At 43.8% G+C, this 14,531-nt stretch overlaps 1 protein-coding gene across 7 annotated transcripts in view; it reads left to right on the forward strand.

Annotated features, from left to right (window-relative positions):
• The window catches only part of mest, a 56,907-nt gene that overhangs the window by 1,519 nt on the left and 40,857 nt on the right, over window positions 1-14,531 (forward strand). For all 7 annotated transcript variants that reach the window (XM_038811795.1, XM_038811799.1, XM_038811801.1 and 4 more), the window contains exons 2-9: window positions 1,830-1,984; window positions 4,286-4,365; window positions 4,897-4,974; window positions 6,333-6,469; window positions 7,291-7,349; window positions 7,436-7,476; window positions 9,642-9,712; window positions 10,390-10,491. In XM_038811795.1, the coding sequence (XP_038667723.1) occupies window positions 1,831-1,984; window positions 4,286-4,365; window positions 4,897-4,974; window positions 6,333-6,469; window positions 7,291-7,349; window positions 7,436-7,476; window positions 9,642-9,712; window positions 10,390-10,491 (722 nt within the window). In that variant the 5' untranslated portion in view covers window position 1,830. The remainder of the gene's footprint in view (window positions 1-1,829; window positions 1,985-4,285; window positions 4,366-4,896; window positions 4,975-6,332; window positions 6,470-7,290; window positions 7,350-7,435; window positions 7,477-9,641; window positions 9,713-10,389; window positions 10,492-14,531) is intronic.

Raw genomic sequence — 14,531 nt, forward strand, 5'->3', positions numbered from 1 at the left:
ATCCAAATCATAGAATTTAAGGTGCAGAAGGAGGCCATTCAGTCCATCGAGTCTGCACTGGCCCTTGGAAAGAGCACCCTACCCAAGCACATACCTCCACCCTATCCTCATAACCCAGTAACCCCACCCAACCATTTTTGAACACTAAAGGGCAATTTAGCATGGCCAATCCACCTAACCTGCACATCTTTGGACTGTGGGAGGAAACCCGTGCACACACGGGGAGAACATACAGACTCCGCACAGATGGGAATCGAACCTGGAACCCTGGAACTGTGAAGCAACTGTGCTAACCACTATGCTACCGTGCTGCCCTGAGTGCAAAAGGTTTTCCTCACATCCCCTCTAAACCGCCTGCCTGTACCTTAAATCTATGCCCTCCACCAGGGGAAAACTTTCTTCCTGTCTACTCTATCTATGCCCCTCATAATTTTATATATCTCAATCATGTACCCCCTCAGTCTTCTCTGCTCCAAGGAAAATGACCCTCGTCTGTTGAATCTCCGCCAGTGTCCTAGATTTGATTCCCGGCTTGGGTCACTGTCTGTGCGGAGTTTGCACGTTCTCCTTGTGTCTGTATGGGTTTCCTCCGATGCTCCAGTTTCCACCCACAAGCCCCGAAAGACATGCTGTTAGGTAATTTGGCATTCTGAATTCTCCCTCTGTGTACCCAAACAGGCGCCGGAATGTGGCAACAAAGGGCTTTCCACAGTAACTTAATTCCGAGTTAATGTAAGCCTACTTATGACAATAAAGATTATAAAAAAATCTCTCCTCAAACCCTAAACTCTCCATTCCAGGCAACATCCTGGTAAATCTCCTCTGTACCCTTTTCAGTGCAATCACATCACTTCTTTAATGTGGATTCCAGACAGCACACAATACTCTAGCTGTGGCCTAACCAATGTTTTACACCGTTTCAGTATAATCTTCTTGCTCTTAAACTCTATGCCTTGGGACATTCTGCAATATTAAAGGCATTGTATAAGTTGTTACTGTTGGACTAATTGAAAACCAGAGTGGATATAGCATTTTTAAAACACATACCTTCTTGTGCATGGTGGGTGGGCATCACTGGCTTACTTACAGCAGCAGAAACTCGAGATAATTTCTCTGTCTCTGTCTCTCTCTATCTGTCTGTTTGTCTCTCTCTCTGACAGATTATGTGGCAAACTGCTGAACTCTGGGCTTCTTCAGGACTGAGCCAGCTCTTTCTGTTTTGTAGATGGGGAAAGTGTAGATTTAGCTAGTGGTTTAACATGGTTCCATGGACATTTGTCCCTGTCGGTGGTGGTTTGAAAGATTAGCCACAACATTACAAAAACATTGGAAAACTATGTCCCTCTAGCGGGGAGGAGGCTATAGAGCTTGTGAAGATCACAATATGTTTAGAGTATAATTTTGTCGTAATTGATGATAACTTTTTTCTCTCACTGGTGCCTTAAGTGTTGCACGGTAGCACAGTGATTAGCACTGTTGCTTCACACCACCAGGGTCCCAGGTTCGATTCCCTGCTTGGGTCACTGTCTGTGCGGAGTCTGCACATTCTCCCGTGTCTGCGTGGGATTCCTCCGGGTGCTCTGGTTTCCTCCCACAAGTCCCGAAAGACGTGCTTGTTAGGTGAATTGAACATATTGAATTCTCCCTCAGTGAACCCGAACAGGTGCCGAATGTGGTGACCAGGGCTTTTCATAGTAACTTCATTGCAGTGTTAATGTAAACCTACTTGTGACAATAATAAAGATTGGCGAGTTTTACGTGCAAGCAAGATTCAGGTTTGAAATATGATTTTGGTTGAAGAATCCTGACCTGGTTGTTTTTGTTTTAAGGATGAAAGAGTGGTGGATCCAGGTTGCACTTCTTGCTGCACCGCTCATTGCTGTCTACCTTCACCTTCCCCCTCCAAGTCTTTCACCATCACTCTATTCATGGCGAATGGTTGGAACCTTCTTTACCTTCAAAGACCATCGCATATTTTACAGAGGTGAGGGCTTAGCATGGTATTGCAATTATCTAATTAAATGACAGACCACTCCTGTGGTACAAAATGGTGTAGTTCTGTTCTCAATGTTCTGATTATGTGGCTTTAATGAATCTGCTGTTGTGCTATATGTGAATGTTCATGCCAATTGCTCTGTATGTGTCATAAGTAAGAATGTTTGTCCTGGGGTAGCTTGTATTTTTTAAAATATCTTTATTAAGGCATATATAATTCTAACAAGTTTCAAGAGAAAAAAATCAACAAAGGAAATAACACCCACCAACCCAGCTAACATGGCTTACATACACAATTCCCCATTGCCCCTTTCCTACTATTACCCGCCACATCCAACCCCACATGCCTCCCTCTTTCTTTTTACCCCCATTGCTGAAAGCTTAATTTTCCCCAAAGTCGATAAACGGCTGCCACCTCCGAGCAACTGGACCCAGTCCACAAAACCCTGTTCAAACCCATACCGCCCCAGGACCTCCCATAAGTATTCTCACTCCACCCGATCAAAGGCCTTCTCTGCATCCATGGCGACCTCTACCTCTCTTCCTTTGGATGGCATCTATCACATTCAACAGCCTTCTAATGTTTGCCGCCAAATATCTTCCCTTCACAAACCCGGTCTGGTCCTCCCCTATCATCCCTGGCACACAATCCTCTATTCTCGAGGCCAATATCTTGGCCAATAGCTTGGCATGTACATTTAGCAGGGAGATTGGCCTGTTCGACCCCCATTGTTCCTGGTCCTTTTCCCGCTTCAGGATGAGAGAAATCGAGGCCTGTGACATCGTCATGGGAAACACCCCTCGCTCCCTAGCCTCATTAAACGCCCTTACCAACAAGAGCCCCGCACTCCCAAGAACCTTTTATAGAACTCCACTGGATCCCCGTCTGGCCCCAGGGCTTTGCCTGACTGCATCGCCTCCAGCTCCTCCACCACTTCAACCAGCCAAATTGGGGCCCCCAGCCTGTCCTACATATAACTCGAGCAATGTGGGTGACTGCCCTCTGATATGTTCAGTTTGTAGCCATCTGGGATTGCCACTTACAACAAGAAACATGGATGTTCGCAAAGCCTAAAGGGAAATATGGACAATGTAAGATTCAGGCAGGCACAGAGCCTGCATGTATATTCGTGAGCAGAAAATCCGGACAGCACCGAAACCCCCAACCGATTAGCATTTTAATGACCCATCTCCGTAAGACAAAGGACTGATACTCAGGTAACCGCCAAAATTCCAGGCACATCGGCGCCACTCCCTTTACTCAGGAAGCATAGACAGCAAGGTCAATGTCCGCCATCAAGGCACCCGCCCCTTTATTGGCTCAGATTGAAGGCAGTGATCGAGAACTGCCCAATTAATTGGGTCCAAACCTAAGGACCACCCAAAAGAGCGCGAAATCCCCCCGAGGATGAAGAGAGACACTGCCATGTGTTCGATCTCTTTTGGACCTGGCACTCCGGCAACGTCCATCTCCAACTGCAGCACCACCACCAGAAGCAAGTCCAAGTTCAGTGCTCGCTACCAGACGGATGAGCCCAGCTGAACATCAGTTACTTCTCCAGACCCAGCAGATCCAGATTCGAACAAAGGCCACTGTTCCTCTGACCTAAGCCGGGTGCCTGAAGTTAAGTACAGGTTGTCATAGTTGTTAGCTCGTAGTGTTCATGTTGCCTGTATAAGTTAATCTTGTGTGTAAATAAAGTATTATTGAACTTGAACTAACTAACTGGTTGTTGGGTCTTTGATCGATATCCTTGTGGTGGTATCATTTGATACCTGGCGACTCTGAAATATAATATCAATACCTCGACAAAAAAGGGCAACCTTATTGACTGCCACATTTATAGCGAGTGAATATAGCAACAAGTTCAAGGGAAATTAGGGATGGGCAACAAATGCTGGCCTTGCCTGTGATACCCACATCCCATGAAAGAATTTTTAAAAAGCTTTTAATTAAGGGTTTTTAATTAGCTTTTCAGTACTTTTTGGCTTTTGTTTTAGAGAATGCTTGCATTTACAATTTACAATTACAATTTATGACTGAATTATAACACAATTGGGTTTAATGACTTATGTTGATAAATGGGGCAAAGATGTGTGCACAGCAGGATCTCACAAACAGCAATAAGTTAAATGAATCTGTTGTTTTTGATAGTTCAGAGAAGAATGTTGGCCCAGACCTCTGCTTTTCTTCAATTATTGCCACGGGATCGCTAGTCTATACCTTAACCACTGGAATTGATGGATTTCCTCTTGAGCTGTCTTAATGCGATCTGCGTGTGAATTTCAGATTCCATGGGTGCTGTTGGCAGTTCCGACATAGTGATCCTGTTGCATGGCTTCCCAACATCGAGCTATGACTGGCACAAGGTAAAGGCAGGGGTGGTAGAAGAATGCCAAGACTTAGTCAGAATTGTTTTGCCTCATTTGATTTGAATGCGGGGCATGACAGGGGTGTTGTGATTTTGAAAAGTGAGCCCCTGTGTTGTGGATAAAATATTGTAATGACATAGGAACAGAACAAGATTGAATGCTGTGGAGGTTTAAGATCACAATGTTAATTGTCAAAATATCTGAAATGTTCGAGCATTGAACTCCGAGCTTTGATATTCCAGTTGGTAGAATGGCAGCAGGCACTTAGCTGGCTATTGCAGAGCTTAACTAGGAAGGGTGAAATTGACCAGAATTTTTACTTCTAATTGCTCAAGAAACCAATTTACTTAATGCATCCTCAGTCCAGGAGTACTATTGAAAATAATGTTTTAATTTTGAAATAAACAGGAGTAATCAAAGCGATCTTTTTATTTGAGCAGATTCCCCTATCACAACTAAAATGTGTCACTAGACCATCTCACACGATATTGAATGTTAAAATGGATTGTAATGTGCATTTTGTTTTAGATCTGGGAAGGCTTGACGTTGAGGTTTAATCGAGTTATCGCACTAGATTTTCTTGGCTTTGGATTCAGCGATAAACCTGTGAGTACCTGGTCACTGGGGAATGTTCAGTTTGTTTGCTGAAGGTTCAATCCTTTAAGCAGCAGACACAATTCATAGTCTGCAAATGGCTGAGTGGTTAGCAACTGTAAGGATTTTAAAATCTGCATTAAACTTAAAGGAGTGAGTTCCTGCTCATTTCCTCTACTTAGATCAGCGCAATTCAAGTGAAATCAGCTGGATCCGAGCAAGAAACCCGAGAACTTAAAACATAAATGAGACTTGTGTTTTTTAGATTTTTGTTTATGCTGGTTCAGGATTCCATTTCCCAGAATCAGGCCCTTCAAGCCACAACATTTTTCAAGCTGATGAAATTCCATTGGTTTGGGAAACTCCTCAAATTTGGTGTGTTTTTAAAAGGTTTTTCAGACAAAATTATTTAAATTTACTAAAACATTGGCTGGCGTACAGCAATCAAAGTAGTCAATAATTCAGTATAGTTATTTAAATGCATTTTCGGTTACTTTGAATCAGTTAACTCAATAGAGGACAGGATACCCTTAATAAAAATGCTTATTTTTGGTGATAAACCTATTTTCAGCTATCAATTTGCATCAGGTTACCACTCTAAGTACATTATTTTAAATTTAGAGTACCCAGTTATTTTTATCCAATTAAGGAGCAATTTAGCATGTCCAATCCACCTACCCTGCACATATTTGGGTTCTGGGGGAGACCCACGCAGACACTGGGAGAATGTGCAAACTCTACACAGACAGTGACCTGGGTCCGGGATCAAACCTGGGTCCTCGACGCCATGAGGCAGCAGTGCTAACCACTGCACCGCTGTGCCGCCTCACTTTTTAATGGAAATAACAAAAGAAAACACTACATTTTACTGTGGTGCTAGTTTGCGCTACTTCATGGAAAATGTTACTTCTGTGGTTATGCAAATGCCCATGCTAATATTTATCCCTTAACATTACTAAAACAGAATATCTGGTCATTATTTTATTGCTGCTCTTGCACAAATTGGCTGCCACATTTCCAACATTGCAGCTCTCAGACCCTTCAACATGGCCTTGTTGACACTGAAACACTTTGGGACATCCCAATGCTGTGAAAGGTGAAACATAAATGCAAGTTTGATTTCTCTCTATCTTTCTTTCATTCATGGATCATACATTTCATTGTTGTTCACTGGCACTAAACGATGCTACATATACTTCACTTCAAAAAAGTAATTCAATGGGCGAAACTCTTCAAAATGGCTGAACCTAATTATGTCTTTATGTAGTTAATGATGTCTTGACATAGTTGCAAGTATTGTCCTGAATTGTACCTATTTTGGCAAGTGATTGAGGGTGTTCGTTATTGGGAATGCATTTGCTCTTCACTAGAGGCTGCACAGATACTCCATCTTTGAGCAGGCAGATATTGTCCAGCGGCTAATGGTGGAACTGGGCCTTGCTCAGCAGAAGATCAACATCCTGGCCCATGATTACGGAGACACCGTCGCACTGGAATTGTTGTACAGGTTATCACTTTAAATATTTGGGGATGGCGAAGTCATGAACTGAGCAACAATGCTAAGTGTATTTTTTCAAAATTTGCACATGCAGAGATCCTGGTGAGGTTACGATTCACTGGCGTCAGCAGTCCCCATTCTGTGCTTTATTGGCTGTTCTCTTCAGGCATGGTATCCACTTTTGAGGGAACCAAGCTGAGTACAATCTGTGAAATGAAATGAATGAAAATCGCTTATTGTCACTAGTAGGCTTCAAATGAAGTTACTGTGAAATGCCCCTAGTCGCCACATTCCGTCACCTGTTTGGGGAGGCTGGTACGGGAATTAAACCGTGCTGCTGGCCTGCCTTGGTCTGCTTTAAAATACAGCTATTTAGCCCAGTGTGCTAAACCAGCCAGTCTTCAGCTGGTTTTCAGCAAGTCATTTGAATTGTGACCAGAAAACCTGTCTGTTTTCCACATTTTTTTCTGGGGCAGTTGTAAGGCATTGATGCACCTATGTCGCTGCCTTATTGAGATCAGCTATCTTGGCATGGACCATGGATCAAACCTGAATGAGATTGTGTAGCTGACAGGCAAAGATTGAGTGGGCCACTGATTGTAGCTCAACATCACTGCCCCTGCTGATGGATGGGGCACCGCTGTTCCAATCTGCATGGAGAATCTGGCTGAGCTGCCCAGGTGATCCTGTTTGTCAGACCCCACTGGTACTAGTCCTGGCGTGAGGCCAGCATCTATAGTAGAACCAATGCCTAGCGTGACTGCAATGGAATTGCACTATTGGAAATTTCACAGTTCAAATGATTGAGCATTATCTCTCCTGTGTGTTAGGTCTGAACAGAGTAAACCTGGACATCTGACGATAAATAGCCTGTGTTTATCAAATGGAGGTATTCAGCTATTTGGTTAACTCATTTATATAATTTTCAATTCCTCTGGATGAGAGCTTATTTTATATTCTTTGTAATAATTTTAGGAATTTTTCCAGAGACAAACCACCCAAGATTTATCCAGAAGGTCTGTATATTATCCATTTAAAACAAATCTGAATTAATTCATTGTATTGTGTTGGCTGCAAGTAAGAGCTGAATATGTCATAGATACATTTTATGTGGAAACTATATAAATACATGAAACTGAAAGAAATAGAAAAATATGTTGATAGGGTGAGACACAGTAAATAGAGCAGGAGAAGCTCAAATTGGGCATGAACACAGGGACATTGACCAGTTGGGCAGAATGAATTGACATCATAGAAACAGGCCATTGTAATGTGCTGATGTCTTTAAACTGTAAAGCACCAGTTTCCTGTCAGCAGTGCTATAAACGGCAAGTAATAAAACCACAGCAATATGTTAACATTTGATCCACTTTGTTCTTCCAGATCTCCTTCCCTACATCCCTTCCTCTCCCTGAGGCGCCACAATTGCTGGGGTATGGTTCTTTTGGCTTGGGAGCCCCAGTGTCTATTCTTTGTGTTAGTCCTGACATTGATCTTGGCAGACTATTTAACCATACAAACACAAAATGGAAGCAGAAGTAGGCCTTTGAGGCCCTCAAGCCTGCTCAGCCATTCAATAAGATCATGGCTGGTCTGTTGGTGCAAGTTTAATATTCCCATTTACCCCAATAGCTTTTGATTCCTTTGTCTAATAAGAATTCATCTACCTCTGACTTAAAAATATTCAGTGACCCAACTTCCACCGCCTTCTGAGACAGGGAGCTCCAAAGTCGTAAAGCCCTCTCAGAGAAAAAAAACTTCCTTTATCTCTGTCTAAAAGGGCGATCCCGAATTGTAAAACAGTGCCCTGAGGTACTCGACCTCAAGAGGAAATATCCTTTCCATATCCACCTTGTCAGGATCATTCAGAATCTTTTATACTTCAATCAGGTCACCCATCACTCTGACCTTTCAGGATCTTCTATACTTTAATCAAGTCACTCCCCACTCTTCTAAACTCTAATGGAAACAGACCTAGTCTGTCCAACCATCCCTCATCAGACAACCCACTCATTCCAGGTATCAATTTGGCATTTGCACCCTTCCTTAAATAAGGAGACCGAAACTGGATTCCAGATGTGAGCTTACCAACGCCCTGTGTAACTGAAGCATATCATTCGTACTTTTGTTCAACTCTTCCCATAAAAAAGGATAGTGTGCCATTAATCTTCTTAATTACTTGCTGTACCTGCATGCTAACGTTTTGTGACTCTTGCATTGAAAAACTTAGATCCTTCTGCGCCTCGGAATTCTGCAATCATTCTCCATTTAATTCTCTGCTTTTTTATTCTTCCTGTCAAAGTGAACAACTTCACATTTTCCCACATTATACTCCCATCTGTTGTCCATCCCTTAGCCTGTCGATATCCATCTGCAACCGCTTTTTATGCCATGATTGGGGGAGGGCGTCAACAGGTAAACTCAAGCTTGATCCAGATTTTGGTTGTACCTGTCCTATCGCTGGCTGCTTATTATAAAGAGGAGACATGGCTATTTATTTCCCTTGTGCTCAATAGAGGAGAGTTGTAGCAACTTAATGTTGACAGCAACTGAGATCAGCTAACTCTGCACAGATTCTATCTGGAATCTTGCTGCTGACACAATCAGAAATGACCTAACTGGAGGATTGTACCTAGTTCAAGACTTAAAGGTTTCCTCCTGGGTTTGTTTTCTCTAACATGTTATGTCACTAGTATTATGGAGAAATGTTAATACTGTATATCCTTATTTTATTCATCTGGGCTTTACATTATTTTTGACATATAATACACCCTCATTGTCTGAAATGAATAGTTGAGAGTTGATATGGACAGTAAAAAATCCTGTTTCTCTAACATGTTTAGTAAGATTTGAAACTGGGAGTGAAGTTATTGCAGTTCTCTTCAATTATTATTAGTTAATGTACAGTGGCATTGCTGTTTGGTAAATGGCTATTTTTTTGCACATATACAAAAGTGTAACAAGAATTAATACCACAGGGAGTGAGGTGTTATGGACTGCACACTCAACACAACATTTCTCTTAGTATATATAGAAGTTCTTAGTTCTTAACATCCAGTAACATATGGGGCAGTTGTACCTGAACGCATACAAAAATCTGTACATGCTTTTTTTAAAAATTAAGATATGGGCACTAGGTTTCTAAATAAAATTCATAATTCTTTCCTTTTCTTTACAACAGCTGCTCAAAGACAGCGGGTGCTTTTCACCAATCTTTACCAGACTCATGAACTACTACTTCTTTACAAAAGGGTGAGCTCGGCAGCTGTGTGCATTTGGCATAACCTGGCTTAAAGCCAGTGGGGAACCTCTCTGAACAAGGTTTGAGCAAGGTGTTAGTTCCATTCTCTTAACCCACCCAGTTTAATATCTTTGCACAAACAAAGCAGTATTGATTTGAACTTTCTGAATTGCTTTACAAATGAGAGATAAATTGCTGCAAACTTTACAACCCACAAGTTTGTGGGGCACTGTTTTGGATTTACTAATCTCAGTGAAGGTCAATATGGTGTATTTTGATATACTGCATGCATATTGTCTAGCTCATTGGACTCGCTTGTAGCAAGCTCTAAGAGCATAATATGAACTGCTATCAGTTCAGTATTGCCAAATATCCTGGCCATTGCCTGATGTTAATATGAGGCCAGGTCCACATCGCTTCTCAAAGACTCTTGATAGTACCACCAAAACATAAATTAGCTGGATTTTATTGCCTATCCCGAGTTATATGCCTTGCTCAGCCACTTCAAAGGGCAGAAAGAGTCAGCCACATTGGTGTGAGATTGGAGTTACGTTCCTGAAAGGACATTAACGATCTAGTTGTAGTTTTTAACGATAATCCAAAAACTTTCATGGTCACATTTATTAGCTCTTTTTGTCAAAAATGGAACTTTGGTCTGTGAAGGAATATTTACTTTGGGCTTTTCCAGAATCAGCGCAGTGTTTGGACCCCACACACAACCCACAAATGCAGAGTACTGGGACATGTGGACCATGGTCCGGGTCAATGATGGGAATCTGGTGATGGACAGGTGGGTGAAGCACCGAAAGCCTTTCAGCTTCCATGTTCCGTTCACAGCTCACAGCAAGGCATGCTTCAGGTTCCAGTTAGTCTTTGACTGCAGGCAACCTAAGTGTTGCTTTGTTGCATTTACTGTTGCTCAGAATTTGGCACTTTCACCAATTCCTTAAAATTGTAGCAACCAAGCAAGTAATTGCACTACAGGTGGTAAATGTAAAAGCTTGTGGGATGTTGTAGGATGTAGGCTGCATCATTTGGTGTTAATTGCGCAAACGTTCCAGAATTTGTGTGAGAATAGCCTGTGCCAAGCACACCTCGGCTGTTAATTGCTGTTTTATATGTGTTATCTGTCTCTTAACTTGAAGCCTCCCACTTGTCTCCTTCCATCATCAACACTACTATTGATAAAGGTCGTCAGAACTTTCCACTCATTATTACTAAGTTGGAAAAATACCATCTGAAAAAGTATTTCTCTCACTATCCTGTCACTTGAAGCATTTTCAATCTGCATGGAGAATCTGGACTGAGTCGTGGTCCTTTCTCCAGCATTCTTCATGTTTCGACACGCTCCAAAGTTTCTTTCTATTTGTTTATGGGATGTGGGCGTTGCTGACATGGCCAGTGTTTGTTGGCTACTCTCAATTGTCCTTGAGAAGGTGGTGGTGAGCTGCTGAAATCCATCTGGTGCAGGTACACCCTCAGCTTCTAGGAAGGAAGGAAGTTCTAGCATTGTAATCCCACGACAGTGAAAGAACGATGATGCAGTTCCAAGTCAGGATATTGTGTAGCTTGAGGGGGACTTGTAGGCCGAATTACAGTTATGCTGCAGCAATGCTTTAAAAGTCTGAAGATGGTAAAAATTGGATGGATGAATGAATAAATTTAAGGACTGTCAAGGTTACGGGGAAGGATGGGTTAGAATAGGCATTCAAAGAGAGGAGAAGCAGATTATTGGCTGCTGCTACAGCAAGGAAAGAAATCTTGTAAATGGCTGGCAGAATAGGACATGGTCCAGTAGTAGCATAAGCTCGTTAATTGAGCTGAACGCCTAATGGGTTTAAAATGTCAGAGTAATTAAAGTGCAATACATCTCCTGATAATTGGCTAAATCAAAACTTTCAGTTTGGCATGTTCTGTGCTCTGTTAGTACTCTAACTAAATATGTACTGGATCCTAATGATCAGTTTACACCCCGCCAATTGGTTTTAATGTTATTGGCAGTTTAAGCATGTTACTGCAATGCTTTTGCATTGTTTTTACTTCGCATGCAGTATTAATCTTAGACTATGCATTGCGTCACAGAGGTAAGGATTTGTTTCTTGCAGAATTGTACCTGTGTGAAAAAGAGCCCAACATGCAATGGGTAGTGCCATGTAGGTAAATATGTCTAAACACGTATCGCTGAGTATCTGGTTAGGAACTGGACTGAGGATTACTAGGTTAAATATAGATAATCCAATGATGTAGGGATATAGGCAAACCTGCTTTCTCCCTGAGCTGCTGCTAGGGCCTTGCAAATGTGTCAAGGAAGCTGTTGGGTCAAGGCTGTACAATGCTGACTAACTCAGAGGGGAAATGCAGGTTATTACTAAACCTTCTATCAGCTGAGGAGTTGAGTTGGTAGAATTTTTTTTTTAATAAACTTTTTATTGAGGTATTTATGGTTTCATAACAATAACAGAAGAAACAGTGTACATACAAATATAAACATAGTGCAAAAGCCGTCTACTCCCTCACAGGCCCACCTTTCCTACACACTAATTTAAGATAAACTAAACCCCGACCCCCCCCACACACACACACTCTCTGCTGACAGTTAGTTTTCCCCAAAGAAGTCGACGAACGGCTGCCACCTCCGGACGAACCCTAACATTGACCCTCTCAGGGTGAACTTGATTTTCTCCAGACAGAGAAAGCTAGCCATGTCCGTAAGTCAGGTCTCTGACTTCAGGGGCTTAGAGTCCCTCCATGCTAATAGTATCTGTCTCTGGGCTACCAGAGAGGCAAAGGCCAGAACGTCTGCCTCTTTCTCTTCCTGGATTACTGGATCTTCCGACACTCTGAAAATCGCCACCTCTGGACTCTGTGCCATCCTTGTTTTTAACACCTTGGACATGACATCCGTAAACCCCTGCCAAAATCCCCTAAGCTTCGGGCATGCCCAGAACATATGGACATGGTTCGCTGACCCTCCCACACACCTTGCGCACCCGTCTTCTACCCCAAAGAATCTGCTCATCCGGGCCACTGTCATGTGAGCCCGGTGAACGACCTTAAACTGTATCAGGCTGAGCCTGGCACATGTTGTGGACGCGTTGACTCTACTCAACACGTCCGCCCAGAGACCATCCTCTATCTCTCCTCCTAACTGCTCTTCCCACTTGCGTTTCAACGCCTCGGTCTGCGTCTCCTCTGACCCCATGAGTTCTTTATAAATGTCCAAAACCCTCCATTCTCCCACCCACATTCTGGAAACTACCCTGTCCTGTAACCCCCTCAGCGTTCTATGGCCAACACAAACAGCCGTGGGGAGAGGGGCATCCCTGCCTCATCCCCTGGTGCAGCCTAAAATAGCCCGATGTCAACCTGTTCGTCTGTACACTCGCCATGGGTGCCTGATACAGCAGCGTAACCCAGTCGATGAAGCCCCGTCCAAACGCAAACCGCCCCAGCACCTCCCACAGATAGGTAAATTCCACCCGATCAAATGCCTTCTCTGCGTCCATTGTGACCACTACCTCTACGTCCCTACCCTCTGGGGGCATCATAATCACATTCAGCAGTCTTCTTACGTTGGCCGCCAACTGCCTGCCCGTAATGAATCCTGTCCGGAACACAGTCTTTGATCCTAGAGGACAAGACTTTGGCCAACAGTTTGGCATCCACATTTAATAAGGAGATCGATCTGTAGGACCCACATAGCTCCGGGTCCTTATCCTGCTTCAAGATCAGTGACATTGTGGCCTGTGACATCGTCGGGGGAAGCACCCCACGCTCCCTTGCCTCATTAAATGTCCTCATCAGCAGCAACCCCAGCATCCCAGAGAACTTTTTATAAAACTCCACTCGGTACCCGTACGGCCCCGGGGCTTTACCTGACTGCATGGCCTTCAGCCCTTCTGCTATTTCTTCCATCCCGATCGGGGCCCCCAGCCCTTCTACCAACCCTTTGTCTACCTTCGGGAACCTCAGCCTAAGAATTGCCTCATCCCTTCCGACCCAGCTGGGGGTTCCGACTCATACAGCCTACTATAAAACTCCTCAAACGCCCTATTGACCCCTGCCAAATCTCTGCCATCCCTGTCCCTTACTTTCCCAATCTCCCTGGCTGCCTCCCTCTTTCTGAGCTGCTGCGCAAGCATTCTGCTGGCCTTCTCTCCATAATTCATAGATCGCACCCCTCGCCTTCCTCAGCTGCTACACCGCCTTCCCTGTAGTTAATAGGCCAAACTCCGCCTGTAGCCTCCGTCGTTCCCTTAAAAGCCCTGTCTCTGGGGTCTCCGCATATGATTGCTGATATCCTGTTGACCTGAAGTATTTCCCTTATCAGTCGGTCCGTCTCTGCTCTTGTCTACTTTCTCACTGTGGGCCCGTATCGAGATCAGCTCCTCCCCTTACCACTGCCTTCAGTGCCTCCCAGACCATTGCAGCCGAGACTTTCCCCATATCATTAACTTCCAGATAGTTTTGGATACATTTCCTCCAGTGTGGGCACTGGCTACTCTCCTTGCTCACCTTTAGGTCCACCCAGTGCGGGGCATGATCCAAGACCGTGATCGCTGAGTACTCAGTGTCCACTACCCCCGTCAGTAAAGCCCTATTCAAGATGAAAAAGTCGATCCGGGAGTACACTTTACGCACGTGTGAATAAAAGGAGAACTCCTTCACTCTTGGCCGCCCAAACCTCCATGGGTCCACCCCCCCATCTGCTCCATAAACCCCTTTAGCTCCTTTGCCATTGCTGGCACCCTGCCTGTCCTTGAGCTCGACTGGTCTGGCCTTGGGTCAATGACTGTGTTGAAGTCCTCCCCACGGCCCCCCGTGACCAAC

This window comes from Scyliorhinus canicula, chromosome 11 (assembly GCF_902713615.1).
Source record: "Scyliorhinus canicula chromosome 11, sScyCan1.1, whole genome shotgun sequence".
In the NCBI taxonomy this organism is placed as follows: Eukaryota; Metazoa; Chordata; class Chondrichthyes; order Carcharhiniformes; family Scyliorhinidae; genus Scyliorhinus; species Scyliorhinus canicula.